Source organism: Pristiophorus japonicus, chromosome 3 (assembly GCF_044704955.1).
Source record: "Pristiophorus japonicus isolate sPriJap1 chromosome 3, sPriJap1.hap1, whole genome shotgun sequence".
Lineage (NCBI taxonomy): Eukaryota > Metazoa > Chordata > Chondrichthyes > Pristiophoridae > Pristiophorus > Pristiophorus japonicus.
The window spans coordinates 253,820,261-253,836,376 of record NC_091979.1 but is presented as its reverse complement, the minus strand read 5'-3'; the positions used below and the strand labels follow the sequence as shown (position 1 = coordinate 253,836,376).

The 16,116-nt window shown below is 41.3% G+C and overlaps 1 protein-coding gene across 6 annotated transcripts in view; it reads left to right on the top strand.

Annotated features, from left to right (window-relative positions):
- The window catches only part of gpam (glycerol-3-phosphate acyltransferase, mitochondrial), a 99,578-nt gene that overhangs the window by 67,696 nt on the left and 15,766 nt on the right, over positions 1-16,116 (top strand). For all 6 annotated transcript variants that reach the window (XM_070876552.1, XM_070876548.1, XM_070876549.1 and 3 more), the window contains 8 exons: positions 332-445; positions 1,095-1,180; positions 6,747-6,862; positions 7,899-7,969; positions 11,935-12,199; positions 13,419-13,555; positions 13,784-13,861; positions 15,882-16,007. In XM_070876552.1, coding sequence (XP_070732653.1) covers positions 332-445; positions 1,095-1,180; positions 6,747-6,862; positions 7,899-7,969; positions 11,935-12,199; positions 13,419-13,555; positions 13,784-13,861; positions 15,882-16,007 — 993 coding nt within the window. The remainder of the gene's footprint in view (positions 1-331; positions 446-1,094; positions 1,181-6,746; positions 6,863-7,898; positions 7,970-11,934; positions 12,200-13,418; positions 13,556-13,783; positions 13,862-15,881; positions 16,008-16,116) is intronic.

Below are 16,116 nucleotides of genomic sequence, written 5' to 3'. Positions count from 1 at the left end.
CAGTCCGCTGTGTACAGGTCTAGCTACTGTTAAGTATTCCCTGCCAGCGTGATTTTGTGAATTGGAGATTGAGAAGTGAATGGAAGATTTTGCTCCATATGATCTGTGGTGAGCTCCTAATTTCAATAACCACTGCCAGCCAAATCCACGAGCATTGATTTACCATAAAGTTTAATGCTGAAAGATAGAAAGTTATTTGCTGGACATGGTGACGTCCCATCAGTTCATTTTTATGACGAGCAGCTTGCAGTGTTCTTTTAAATTAAAATGGTTAAGTAGCTGGTTCAGTCCTAGATTAAGTATAGTAATGCTAGAATGTGCTATTTTCTAGGGAAAACCCAAAAAGAAAGAGAGCCTTTGGGGCGTTGCGCAAGGAGTCTTCAGAATGCTTCGTAAAAACTTTGGCTGTGTCCGAGTAGACTTTGGACAGCCATTTTCTGTTAAGGTGAGTGACAAAATTGGAAAATCTCCTGAATTTAGCACTTAAAAACATATCCTACTCGATAATTATTCAACCAGTCATTCCACAGACTGATTTATTCTCCCTATTAACTGAAATGTATACATTGTGGTTCACTTTAGATTAATGAGTGCAAAAACACTGCAACTCAAACGTGGGGTTTTGCAGTGTAAAAGAAAAGGGGATTATGTGATCTGAAAGAACATAATTGATGTTTTCAGAACCCAAAATAAGACAGCACAGAAATCACTGTTTTATTTTCTCTGCATGTATCATTGAGTCCTCTTAATGGCTGCACATTTTGTGGGCCCTCTGTGCCTGGAGAGAACTTCAGTCTCTCTTCCACCTGGACATTGTTCCTTATGTCTTCAACAATTGGTTTGTTTTTCCTTGAGAAGGTTTCACATGTTGGCTTCGGGGTTAAGTCCATGTTTATGGTCAGACAAAAACAGGCTTATTATCGTAATTATTTTGTCTTTTCTTGACAAGTGGCTCTTTAAAAACAAGTGCTTCGAAATTCTGCTCTTCAGATGTTAACGCCTTTGTCCGCTATTTTAATGGAGTCATTAACTCATTTAAAAGGTGCCTAGATTGTGGGTAGTCAAAGTAAAACATTTTATTTTTGGTACTAAAGGAGTACATCGATGTTCAAAGAAACCGTCCATTGCCTGCAGCCCTCTCCCTGGAGGAAATCCTTCTTCCGACTATTATCACCGATGGGTAAGATTTATTTTGTTTGTTGAAGTGAAACCAATAGTGCACTCACCTAGATTGTAGTCGACAACAAACAGCAGTCCATCGTGCAACACCCAAAGAGATGATTACAACCCACACCTCGATCTACACACTGCCTCCCTCATCCTGATCTACAGCACCGCCTCCCTCACCTTACATAAGAACATAAGAAATAGGAGCAGGAGTAGACCATCTGGCCCCTCGAGCCTGCTCCGCCATTCAATGAGATCATGGCTGATCTGATCTTGGCCTCAACTTCACTTCCCTGCCCGCTCCTCATAACTCTTGACTCCCTTATCTTTCAAAAATCTGTCTATCTCCACCTTAAATATATTCAATGACCCAGTCTCCACAGCTCTCTCGGGTAGAGAATTCCAAAGATTCACGACCCTCTGAGAGAAGAAATTCCTCCTAATTTCCATTTTAAATGGGTGACCCCTTATTCTGAAACTATGCCCCGTTCTAGATTCCCCCACGAGGGGAAACATACTCTCTGCATTTACCTGTCAAGCCCCCTCAGAATCTTGCACGCTTCAATAAGATCACCTCTCATTCTTCTAAACGCCAATGAGTATAGGTCCAACCTGCTCAACCTTTCTTCATAAGACAATCTCCGGAATCATCCTCGTGAACCTTCTCTGAACTGCCTCCAATGCAGTTATATCCCTCAATAAATGAGCCCAAAACTGTACGCAGTACTTCAGGTGTGGTCTCACTAATGCCCAGTACAGTTGTAACAGGACTTCCCTACTTTCATGCTCCGTCCCCCTTTCGATAAAGGCCAACATTCTATTTGCTTTCCTAATTACTTGTTGTACCTGCATGCTAACTTTTTGTGTTTCAAGTACAAGAACCCCCCCAGATCCCTCTGTACTGCAGCATTTTGTAATCGCTCCCCTTTTAAATAATAATTTGCTTTTTAATTTTTGGTACCAAAGTGGATAACCTTACATTTTCCCACATTATACTCCCATCTGCCAAATTTTTACCCACTCACTTAGTCTTTTTATATCCCATTGCAGATTCTTTGTGTCCTCCTCACAACTTGCTTTCCCACCTATCTTTGTATCATCAGCAAATTTGACTACATTACACTTGGTTCCTTCATCCAAGTCATTAATATAGATTGTAAATAGTTGAGGCCCCAGCACTGATCCCTGCAGCACCCCACTAGTTACAGTTTGCCAACCTGAAAATGACCCATTTATCCAGACTCTCTGTTTTCCGTTGGTTAGCCAATCCTCTATCCATGCCCCCATCATATTACCCCCAAACCCATGAGCTCTTATCTTGTGCAGTAACCTTTTATGTGGCAACTTATCGAATGCCTTCTGGAAATCCAAATACACGGCATCTACTGGTTCCCCTTTATCCACCCTGCTCGTTACATCCTCAAAGAACTCCAGCAAATTTGTCAAACATGATTTCCCTTTCATTACACCACGCTGATTCTGCTTGACTACATTATGATTTTCTAAATGTCCCACTACTACTTCCTTGATAATTGGCTCCAGCATTTTCCCAATGATAGATGTTAGGCTAACTGGTCTATAGTTTCCTGCTTTCTGTCTCCCTCCTTTCTTAAATCGGGGCGTTACATTTGCGGTTTTCTAATCCGCTGGGACCTCTCCAGAATCCAGGGTATTTTGGTAGATTACAACCAATGCATCCACTATCTCTGCAGCCACTTCTTTTAAGACCCTAGGATGCAGGCCGTCAGGTCCAGGGGACTTGTCCACATCCTGATCTACACACTGCCTCCCACATCATCCTGATCTACACACTGCCTCCCTAACCTCGATCTACACACTGCTTCCCTCACCCTGATCTACACTCTGCCTCCCTCACCCTGATCTACACGCTACCTCCCACTCCTTACACAGTGGTACTGCCTCCCACAGCAACAGATTTGCCTTTGGAGGTGATGGCCATGTTTTTTGATTGCAGGCAGTTGGAGCAGGTAAAATGCTCAGGTCTTCCCATACCAGGCTAGCAAGTGTTTTTGCTCCCAATGGCCTGCATAGACTTTCATTGGCGACAGTAGAGCTGTTAGGAAATAGTGACTGTTTACAAAAAAATTTTTTAATCTGCACGTGTGCAAGGTTGCATGTTTTCAATGTGTACCTGGCTGGTGTAGGTACTGCTCCGCTGTAGCTTCAGGATAGGGTTCAGTAATATAAATGCTGGTTTGCTACAGATGATGTCTGTGAAATTGGTAGCAGATGATTCCGATGGTACTGCTTCCACCAGAAACATCATCCAAAATGGCTTTTCATCGAAGCTTTGCTGGCACTCTGTCTCTCAAAATCTTTATTGTTGGATGCTAACATCTAGTGCCATTTCATCTCTGTATTTTCCTTGAAATTTATTTTTCAATCACTCCATTCCACTCAAACCAATGCCACATGATTCTATGTCTGAGAAAGCAGACAGGACGCCTGTTCCCAGGCCTCCGCTCATGTCAATCTAGCTCTGTCACAAGGAGATTTGACTTCTGTTTACTGTGTCTTTATGGTTGTTTGACTCAGATTGGGAATTCAGTTTGTGGCGATTACAGGTGTGAACCTGTGTCCTAACCACATTGTGTCACATAGAAACATAGAAAATAGGAGCAGTAGTATGCCATTCGGCCCTTCGAGTCTGCACCACCATTCAGTATGATCATGGCTGATCCTCTATCTCAACACTATATTCCTGCATTTTCCCCATACCCCTTGATGCCTTTTGTTTCTAGAAATCTATCTCCCTCTTAAATATATTCAGTGACTTGGCCTCCGCAGCCTTCTATGGTAGAGAATTCCACAGGTTCACCACCCTCTGAGTGAAAACATTTCTCCTCATCTCGGTCCTAAATTTCCTACCCCCGTATCCTGAGACTGTGACCCCTTGTTCTAGACTTCCCAGCCAGAGGAAACATCCTCCCCGCATCCAGTCTATCCAACCCAATCAGAATTTTATATGTTTCAATAAGATCCCCTCTCATTCTTCTAAACTCCAGTGAATGCAGGCTCAGTCGACCCAATCTCTCCTCATATCACAGTCTTGCCATTCCAGTAATCAGTCTGGTGAACCTTCACTGCACTCCCTCAATGGCAAGTATATCCTTTCTTGGATAAGGAGACCAAAACTGCACATAATACTCCAGGTGCGGTCTCACCAAGGCCCTGTATAACTGTAGTGAGACATCTTTGCTCCTGTACTCAAATTCTCTTGCAATGAAGGCCAACATACTATTTGCCTCCTAACTGCTTGCTGCACCTCCATGTTTGCTTTCAGTGACTGGTGTACAAGGACACCCAGGTCCCTCTGTACATCAACACTTCCCAAGTCATCGCCATTTAAATAATACTTTGTCCTTATGTTTTCCCTACCAAATTGGATAACTTCACATTTATCCACGTTATACTGCATCTGCCATGTATTGCCCACTCACTCAACCTATCTAAATCGCCTTGTAGCGTCTTTGCATCCTCCTCACAACTCATAATCCCATCTAGTTTTGTGTCGTCAACAAACTTGGAAATATTATATTTGGTTCCCTCATCCAAATCATTTGTATATATATATTGTGAATAACTGGGACCCAAGCACTGATCCCTGTGGTACCCCACTAGTCACTACCCGCCACCCCAAAAAAGACCTATTTATTCCTATTCTGTTTCCTGTCAGTTAACCAATTTTCAAGCCATGCCAATACATTACTCCCAATCCTATGTGCTTTAATTTTGCACACTAACCTCTTATCAAAGGCCTTCTGAAAATCCAAATACACTACATGCAGTGGTTCTCCCTTATCTATTCTATCAGTTACATCCTCAAAAAACTCCAGTAGGTTTGTCAAACATGATTTTCCTTTCATAAATCCATGTTAACTTTGTTTAATCCCGTTGATATTATCTAAGTGTGCGGTTATCACATCCTTTATAATAGACTCCAGCATTTTCCCTACTACTGATGTCAGGCTAACCGGTTTGTAGTTTCCCTGTTTTCTCTCTCCCTCCTTTTGTAAATAGTGGGATTACATTTACTACCCTCCAATCTGCAGAACTGTTCCATGATCTATAGAATTTTGGAAGATGACAACCAATGCATCTACTATTTCCATGGCTACCTTTTTTCTGGAATGCAGATCATCAAACCCTGGGGATTTATCTGCCTTCAGTCCCATTAGTTTCTCCAGCACTATTTTCTTACTAATAATCATTTCCTTTAATTCCTCTTGCTCACTGGACCCTTGGTTCCCTAACATTTCTGGGACGTTATTTGTGTCCTCTTACATGAAGACAGAACCGAAGTATTTATTTAATTGTTCTGCCATTTCCTTGCTCCCCATTACAAATTCTCCCGTTTCTGTCTTGTAAAGGACCTACATTTGTCTTCACTAATCTTTTTCTTTTTACATGCTTGTAGAAACTTTTGCAGTCGGTTTTTATGTTCCTTGCAAGTTTACTCTCATACTCTATTTTTTCCCTCTTAATCAATCTCTTGGTCCTTTTTTGCTGAATTCTAAACTGTTCCCAATCCTCAGGCTTGCTACTTTTTCTGGCAACTTTGTATAACTTCTCTTTGGATCTAATACTATCCTTAATTTATTTTGTTAGCCATGGTTGGGCCACTTTTCCTTCTGTGTTTTTACGGCAGAAAGGAATATATAACTGTTGCAATTCATGCAATTCCTTAAATATTAGCCATTGCCTATCCACCATGATGCCTTTTAACGAATCTTCCCAATCTATCATAGCCAATTCATTCCTCAAACCTTCGTAGTTTCCTTTGTTTAGATTTAGGACCCTAGTTTCGGATTGGACTACTTCACTTTCCATCTTAATAAAGAATTCAATCATGTTATGGTCACTCTTCCCTAAAGGACCCCGCACAACAAGACTGTTAATTAACCCCTTCTCATTATACAATGCCCCATCTAGGATAGCCTGTTCCCTGTTGGGCTCCTCAACATACTGGTCTAAAAAACCATCTCATACACACTCCAGGAATTCATCTGCCACAGTATTATTACTAATTTGGTTTGGCCAGTCTATATGTAGATTAAAGTCACCTACGATTACTGTAATACACTTGCTACATGCATCTCTAATTTCCTGTCACAGTACATGCAAACTCTATAACACACCATCACATCACCGTCCTGTGCTGCATTCATTAACAATTTCTTAAAGGGTTTTTTCAGAAACAATGCATCATTTTGAATATTGCGCTTTTCAATCTGCCAAGAAATCACTGCTGTTTTTTAAAAAAAAAACTTTACACCATCACTGAACTTCTAGAAAAAATTGATCATGAATGAAATGAAGCTTCCAAGAAGCTAAAAGACAAAATTTACACTAAAGGGAAATTTTCTATTTTAACCCAGATTAATACAATCCTCAGGGTCTTTTTTAATCATTGGTACATTTATAGATTTCATTTACAGGCTTGCCCGCTGCACAGTATTTTCATAATTTGCTATTTCTATCTGTGTGACTATCTTGTATAATGAAATCATTTTTAAAATTCCTATAATGTTGCACACTGCTCTGCTTCGTCCACATAGGCCATGCCTCAACCATGCCGAACCCGATCAGGTTCCAATTATAAATTCCAGAGATTTTTCAGATGAACAATACAGGCGGCAGCTGATTTCCAATGTCGCTAAGCATGCACTGTTCAGTAAGTGCAGAATTTCATCCTTTGAGCACTGGAATTTCCTTTGCAACTCTTAATTATGCACCAGGTCTGTTTTACCTGAAACAAAAGCAGCTATTTTATTCATCAATGCAAGTAAAAAAATGTAATTAAATGAGTGGGAGAAACCATAGATCATGTTTTAGTTGACGGTCCCGAATTCAACTTGAATGTGGAACTTGCTACCACATGGAGTAGTTGAGGCGAATAGCACAGAAGCATTTAAGGGGAAGCTAGATATGTACACGAGGGAGAAAGGAATAGAAGGATATGCTGATAGAGTGAGATGGAAGGGTGTGTAGAGGCTCGTGTGGAGCATAAACTCCGACATAGACCAGTTGGGCCGAATGGTCTGTTTCTTGGCTGTACATTGTATGCAATTCTATGCAACTTGTGCTGCATTAGCCAATCTCAGATAAGGCAGCATTGGGTATTCTATAGTTGAACAAGTGAATGATAAAGTCGTTCAGGAGTTCCCTTCCTGATTGCTATTCAGTGTCCCCCTATTAGAAAGTATGTGGGGTGGGTGAAGGGCAAGGTCAAGATCAGGCTTAGTTTGTGATGCACATTCCTCCTCCCCCCACCCCTCCCCCTCCCCCTCCCCCCACAGTTGAACAGCCTGCTGATGTATACTGTCTCAGTTCAGGCTAGAAATAGGCATTTGGCTAAGGTATTCGAGAGCTACTAATGCCTGCTACATTCCAGCATTAGTCATTGCCTTCATGAGAGGAAGGAAAAAAATTTGGTGAAAGAAATCAAGTTAAACTTTCACCTTACGAGGGATAATATTTGAACATCTCCCTTGTTCTTCCAGTCCGCCTCACAAATTACCCTTAGCAAATCTTTTGGTTATTTACACAATTCTAGTTTCTTTTAGAAAGGAAATTGTAGCAAAGACTTTTTAGAAAATGTACACATGATCACGTGTTTGCAGAATAGAGCAGTGCATGAATCCTTGTCTATTTATTTCAAATTTATACATATTCTATTTATTTCTCATCATTTTGTTTTTAAATTCCAGCTGCCAGTAGATGTTCTGCTGTGATGTCCACTCACATTGTTGCGTGTTTGCTGCTTTACCGACATAGGGAGGTGAGAGCTTTGCGTTTGTGAGCCATGTATTTGGGTTGGCACATGCTAGCATGGGCAGAAGAAACAAGGTTTATCAAACAAAAAAGACACACCACTGCAGTGCTGAGGGAGCGCTGCACTGTCGGAGATGCCGTCTTTCAGATGTGACGTTAAACTGAGGTCCCGTCTGCCCCCTCAGGTGGATGTAAAAGATCCCATGGCACTATTTCAAAGAAGAGCAGGGGAGTTATCCCCAGTGTCCTGGCTAATATTTATCCCTCAATCAACATAACATAAACAGATTATCTGGTCATTATCACATTGCTGTTTGTGGAAGTTTGCTGTACACAAGTTGGCTGCCACATTTCCCACATTACAACAGTGACTACACTCCAAAAGTACTTCATTGGCTATAAAGCGCTTTGGTGGTTGTGAAAGGTGCTATATAAATGCAAGTCTTTCTTTCTTTGAGTTTGTGGAGATGGATGATTTTTAAATTATTTTACAACATCTGGCCCGTAAATTACTTGGCTAAAGATTTGTCATCTCCTCGATTGAAGCATTGCACATGGGAACATAAACTGAAGATGGCAACACTATGGATTTGCTTCAATCTTGGAATAGAAATCAGTTCCGCTATTCAGTATCCTCTATTATTAAGTCGATTGCTTTTTAGAAAGGTAGAGGGAGTCCGAAGTAGAAATTAAGAAATTTGGTTTCGACTCCTGGGTGAAATATCTCAGTCTAATTAACATGGTGGGTCTTTGAGACCGATAAATATAAATCACTTAGATTTGGCAGCAAGCCAGCATTTTCTGTGTAGAATAACTTTTTACTGTACTATTAGTGATCCCCAGCAATGTTCCCGTTATTTTTTTTTAAGGGGCTGTGTGGCCCTTTCAAAAAAACGCGCATGCACGGTTTTTCCTATTGAATAGCCGATGAGCTGGCTGTGCCTGAGGTCCCGAGATGGGAATATTGTTCTCCCGTTAAAGGGGCAAAATCATCAAAATCAGGGATGATGCTGCCCCTTCCTAATTTCATTGTGAGATTCTGGGTTGAACGCTCCCCCAAAATAAATTGCGTGTACTCCTTGCCCAACACTGTAAGGATCATGGGCTCCAGGCAGTGACACTGTTTTTGACCTGTATATTAACTGTCAGCATTATATATAACCATACTCAGGGAGCAGCGTAGTGGCCACTTCAGGGAGCAACGCGAGCTGGTGCAGAAGGGCGTCGGCAGCGAAGTGGGATGTCTTCAAGGTCCAGTTCGATGATTGGAGCATGGACAGATACAGCAGGAGCGGCTAGGTCGGGGCGAAAGAGCGGCGAGAGACTGTAGAGGGATGTGATCAGGGCCCAGGAGAGGCGTGAGTTCGGGGCCAGGGGCAGCACGGGCCAGCCCACACTGCGATATGTGTGCGCACTAGGTCTGTGCAGCAGAGCAGGTCTCCAGTTGTCCTGGTTAACATAGAAACATAGAAAATAGGTGCATGCGTAGGCCATTCGGCCCTTCGAGCCTGTATCACCATTCAATAAGATCATGGCTGATCATTCACCTCAGTACTCCTTTCCTGCTTTCTCGCCATACCCCTTGATCCCTTTAACTATCAGGGCCATATCTAACTCCCTCTTGAATATATCCAATGAACTGGCATCAACAACTCTCTGCGGTAGAGAATTCCACAGGTCAACAACTCTCTGAGTGAAGAAGTTTCTCCTCAATTCGGTCCTAAATGGCTTACCCCTTATCCTTAGACTGTGACTCCTGGTTCTGGACTTTCCCAACATCGGGAACATTCTTCCTGCATCTAACCTGTCCAATTCCGTCAGAATTTTATGTTTCTATGAGATCCCCTCTCATTCTTCTAAACTCCAGTGAATACAGGCCCAGTCGATCCAGTCTCTCCTCATATGTTAGTCCTGCCATCCCGGGAATCAGTCTGGTGAACCTTCGCTGCACTCCCTCAATAGCAAGAATGTCCTTCCTCAGATTAGGAGATCAAAACTGAACGCAATATTCAAGTTGTGGCCTCACCAAGACCCTGTACAACAGCATTAAGACCTCCCTGCTCCTATACTCAAATCCCCTAGCTATGAAGGCCAACATGCCATCTTCACCGTCTGCTGTACCTGCATGCCAACTTTCAATGACTGATGTACCATGACACCCAGATCTCGTTGCACCTCGCCTTTTCCTAATCTGCCACCATTCAGATAATATTCTGCCTTCCTGTTTTTGCCACCAAAGTGGATAATCTCATTCATCTATATTATACTGCATCTGCCATGCATTTGCCCACTCACCTAATCTGTCCAAGTCACCCTGCAGCCTCTTAGCATCCTCTTCACAGCTCACACCGCCACCTAGCTTAGTGTCATCTACAAATTTGGAGATATTACACACCATTCTTTCATCTAAATCATTGTTGTATATTATAAATAGCTGGGGTCCCAGCACTGAGCCCTGCGGCACCCCACTTATCCCGTTCATCCCGACTCTTTGCTTCCTGTCTGCCAACCAGTTCTCTATCCATGTCAATACATTACCCCCAATACCATGTGCTTTAATTTTGCACACTAATCTCTTGTGTGCGACCTTGTCAAAAGCCTTTTGAAAGTCCAAATACACCACATCCACTGATCCTTGTCCACTCTATTAGTTACATCCTCAAAAAATTCCAGAAGATTTGTCAAGCATGATTTCCCTTTCATAAATCCATGCTGACTTGGACCGATTCTGTCACTGCTTTCCAAATGCGCTGCTATTTCATCTTTAATAATTGATTCCAATATTTTCCCCACTATTGATGTCAGGCTGACCGGTCTATAATTCCCTGTTTTCTCTCTTCCCTCCTTTTTTAAAAAGTGGTGTTACATTAGCTATCCTCCGGTCCATATTGATCCAGTCGATAGACTGTTGGAAAATGATCACCAATGCATCCACTATTTCTAGGGCCACTTCCTTAAGTACTCTGGGTTGCAGACTATCAGGCTCTGGGGATTTATCGGTCTTCAATCCCCACAATTTCCTGACTAATAAGGATTTCCTTCAGTTCCTCCTTCTCGCTAGACCTTCGGTCCCCTAGTATTTCCGGAAGGTTATTTGTGTCTTCTTTCGTGAAGACAGAACCGAAGTATTTGTTCAATTAGTCTGCCATTTCTTTGTTCCCCATTATAAATTCACCTGATTCTGACTGCAAGGGACCTATGTTTGTCTTCACTAATCTTTTTCTCTTCACATATCTATAGAAGCTTTTACAGTCAGTTTTTATGTTCCCAGCAAGCTTCCTCTCAATCTATTTTCCGCCTCCTAATTAAACCCTTTGTCGTCCTCTGCTGAATTCTAAATTTCTCCCAGTCCTCAGGTTTGCTGCTTTTTCTGGCCAATTTATATGCCTCTTCCTTGGATTTAACACAATCCCTACTTTCCCTTGTAAGCCATGGTTGAGCCGTTTTATTTTTACTCCAGACAGGAATGTACAATTCTTGAAGTTCATCCATGTGATCTTTAAATGTTTGCCATTGCCTATCCACCGTCAACCCTTTAAGTATCATTCGCCAGTCTATTCTAGCCAATTCACGTCTCATACCATCGAAGTTACCTTGCCATTCGACCAAGACCTAGGTCTGTCCAGCCCGTGTGGTGGCTGATGTGCAACGGCCAGCACACGATTAAAAAAAATCCACGCACGGGCATCTTCCACCCTTCAAGATTTAGTTCAGGACCTGGAATATTAGGTCCTTCATTGAAACACCTGTGAACTGATCCTTTTTTGGCATGGAAGCAAGTCATCCTCGTTTCGAGGGACCGCCTATGATGATAATTCAGAGGTGTGGGAAACATCTCTTGTTCATAGTTTTCATAATTTCTTAAATTGGTAGCTATAGTTGTGCAATGGGAATGTGCTCATATCTAATGTGTTTGGCAAGGTTTCGACTCCATTGTAAAATTTTTCCCCCTGATTCCCTCCTTTTGTTCAGGGTGTCAACTTATCAAAGTTGGTCGAAGATTTCTTCTGTATGAAGGAGGTGGTTCTGGCGCGGGATTTTGATCTGGGATTCTCTGGAAATTCTGAAGACGTGGTTATGCATGCACTGCATTTACTGGGTGATTGCGTCAATGTCAGAAGCTCACGACGCAACAGTGAGTTCTTTATTGCTCCAACCACGACTGTTCCAGCCCTGTTCGAGCTGAATTTCTACAGCAACGGTATTTTCCAGGTTTTTCTCACAGAGGCAATACTTGGTAAGTGTCATGGTGTCAGCACTTGCTGTGGGACATTAGCTAGGACAGTAGTTGGCCTTTTCTTTTGCCATTGATTACATCAACTTAATTTGCAGCTTAAGCCACTTAAATAAACTGAATAATCGAGCCTTGTACCGACTATCAAACAAATGATGAAATTGGAGAATCTAGGGAGTCTTAGTAACAGCGAATATGGTGTTTTTGAAATACGAACATGTCTGAACCTAGTGGCGCATTACGGGGTGAATTTTCATCATTCCATATCCCATAGCATTAAAGCATTGACACTCAAGAGAGGAGTGTTAGCTATCTATCTTGTTAATTCTCTTCATTAGTTTAAACACCCCAATCAGTTCACCCCTTGAAGAAAGGTTTGCAGGGCAATATGGAAAGAGTGGGACTAATTGGATACCTCTTTCAAAGAGCCGGTACAGGAACGATTGGCCAAACGGTCTCCTGTGCTGTAAGATTCTTGCTTAACTTCCATATCTTTGGCGAATACAAGTTAGGTTTACCCAGTCTCTCTTCATAGCTCAGTACCTTCATCGCAGGTATCATCCTGATGAAATGTCACTCCAAGACAAATATATCCTTCCTCAACTCAGCACAGTATTCCAAATGAGTATGTATCTAGGAGAGATGGGGAGGAAATACTCTATTTTGCATTGGACTGTTGGAACTTGGTTGTTGTTAAACTTATTCTTCGACATTTGGTATTTTTACTTCTAATAACATTATATAAACATAGCATTGATGTCATTATCACTAGTCCTTTCAGCACACAGTTTTTAATGGGTACAACTTCCTGAATTTGTTTTCATATTTTGTAGGTTCACTTGGTGCAAATAAAAAGAATATTTGACAAAGGAAAATTACATAGGATATATAGCACAGAAACAGGCCATTCAGCCCAACCAATCCATACCGGCGTTTATGCTCCACTCGAGCTTCCTCCCGTCTTTCCTCATCTAAATCTATCAGCATAATCCTCTATTCCCTTCTCCCTCATAAATAAAATACAAAAAGTGATAGATTTTAAAAATTATAAGCAATGTACTTTACTCTGTATGTTTAATAATTGCAGAAAGTTTCTGAGGCAATCTAAAAGGTGCCTTTTGGTGTATGTGTTTTTAGGGCTGAACAATCCTTCCTGGTAACTTGTCAGTCTCTACTGTCCTGTTTCCTGTCAGCTGTCATTCTTACTTTGACTGTATTGCAGCCTGTTCCCTCTGTGCTATTCTAAAGGAGAGGATTACAGAACCAGGCCAAATGGAACTAACAGTCAGCCAGGAAAGACTTATCCGTACAGCTGCTAGTCTGTGTCACCTCCTCTCCAACGAAGTGACAGTAGCATTGGTAAGTGCAAAATGAGATACACAAACCTTCCTATGTAATCAACATCGACAGATGGTCCAATAATCTTGACTAAACTAGTAATAGAAGAATTGTAATAAGTCGGGAATAATTGGAACAGGGCGTGCAGACATAACATTTTTAATAAGATGTGTAGATTTTGTTAGCAATGAGAACCATTCATAGAGAATTACATGTTAATTGATTTAATTCTGTCCATCTCTTTTGTAGCCCTGTCAGGCAGTGTACCAGGTTTGCCATGATGCTGTCGGAAAGTTCATTCAATACGGGATTTTGATGGTGGCAGAGGTGAGCAAACAATATGTAACAAAACTGTAATCCGATTTATAAAGCATGTGGTTATGAATTTGCTTCAAATAATGCACAGAGATACCTTTCCCAACTGCGTACGTCGGCTGTTTATCTAATACTGCACATGTGCCAAAGCACCGTGAGGCACTCCAGGAACTGTAGTGTTTTTTCTCCCAATTTCCTCATTGTTACAGATCCCATTTAATTCCACAATCTCCCACACCCACAGTTAGATTCCACCACAAGTGGTACAATGGACGACTTTGTTTTTGGAAAAAGAGCATGATTTTGTGTATTTGTACAAATAAAGCAACCTCTGTATTGTTGGTTAAAATGCACAGTAGGCATTAATTGCAAAGTTCGAATTTGAAAATGCCCTGGCATGTATGCATCCTTCAATCAACATCATTAAAGAAAAACAGATTATCTGGTCATTATCACATTGCTGTTTGTGGGAGCTTGCTGTGCGCAAATTGGCTGCCAAGTTTCCTATATCACAACAGTGACTACACTTCAGAAGTACTTCATTGACTGTAAAGCGCTATGGGGCGTCCTGAGATTGCAAAAGGCGCTATATAAATGCAAGTCTTTTAAGCACATAAACAGCTGCATCATTGATGGATTCAACCAGTGAGATAAGAGTTGTGTAATGCTGTACCCACCCAAATCTTTTTATCTTTGCCAGTGGTAATTCATGTATGTAATTTGGTTCTCGCTCTGCAAAAATACTTGAAAATTTTGGTTGTGGTTTTCAAATGGAATCTGTAGCTTTTATTATCTTTATCTTTATTACCTTTTATTACTTTGTTATCTTTTTATTATTCTTCAGTATAGGTTAGGAGACTGTTGTTGCTTCCTTAAAAAGTGGTTGAGTAAACAAACTGGTCAGAAAGCTCAGCTCCCACAATGCTGAGTTGGTGATAATTTAATTCCAGCCTGTTGCAACATAAATTTCCTCAATGTTTTATTTTCCTGTTTTTTGCTACTTTAATTTAAGATAATGTCTTGTAAGTCATTCTGTGTTATGACTTGATCTCTTTTTACATGGACATTAGATACTGTCTGATATGTCTAATATATATACAAAAATCATGATACAAAATGTAGCCTTTGATTTTATTTTCGTATGCAGAAAGTTACAGGTACTGGGATGACTTCTCAGAAATCCCTACTATATCTTTCTTGAGGCTCGATCTCGCTACATCACATTTCATCTTGTGTTAGGACATGAAGATCATTCCAGTATCTGAGGTGTGAGGACAGGTCACACACGCACTGAGCTGGTCAATTGAGACATAGATCATTGCCCATAGTTCATTTTGGAGCCTTAAGTGGTAGTTTAGTTCTTGAGATGAACATCCTGTTATGTGCTAGTTTTCTGCATGCACAGATGGATATATGTTCTTGGCGTCCTGCTATCTAAGCCATAGTTATGCATTACGATCTTAGTTCTGATTAGCTTTGGTTTTTACTGTTCAAGCTGTTTAGTGACTGTCAAATCTCCCCATGGCCTCGCCCCTCCCTATCTCTGTAATTTCCTCCAACCCCCCACCCCCCCGAGATATCTGCGCTCCTTTAATTCTGCCCCTTTGAACATCCCTGATTAGATTTGTTCAACCATTGGTAGCTATGCCTTCTGCAGCCTAGACCCTAAGCTCTGGAGTCTCTCCCTAAACCTCTCCATCTCTCTCCTCCTTTAAGATGCTCCTTAAAACCTACCTCTGACCAAGATCTGCCCTAATATCTTTTGTGGCTCGGTGTTAATTCTTTTGTCTTATAACACTCATGTGACGCTCCTTGGGACGTTTTACTACGTTAAAGGCCCTATATAAATGCAAGCTGTTGTTATTGTCAGTTATTGCTCTGAGTCAATACTTGCTTTTTCAGCCAGTAAATCACTGAACTCTTGTACTTCCATGCATTAATGATTTTGTTTTACAAAGAGTAGAGTGCTACAAAGTGAACAGCACATGTGTTTCTCAAGTAATAACTAGGTCTTTGTTTATTGAATGAACAGGAGGATCTGAGCCCCAGTCCTACAGAGGAGACGTGGGTTAATAAGTACCCAGATGGTCTATCGTGGAGAAGTGATGAAGAAGATGACAGCGATTATGGAGAAGAGCAGCGAGATCGTTACCTAAAGGTGTTGCATTACAAAATCATTTAGTTAGATTTAGTTGTCAGATTCCAAAATTTTAAAGATTTCTGTCTCCATTGCAGTATAGTGTGGTTTGGCCCTCAAAGATGAAAAG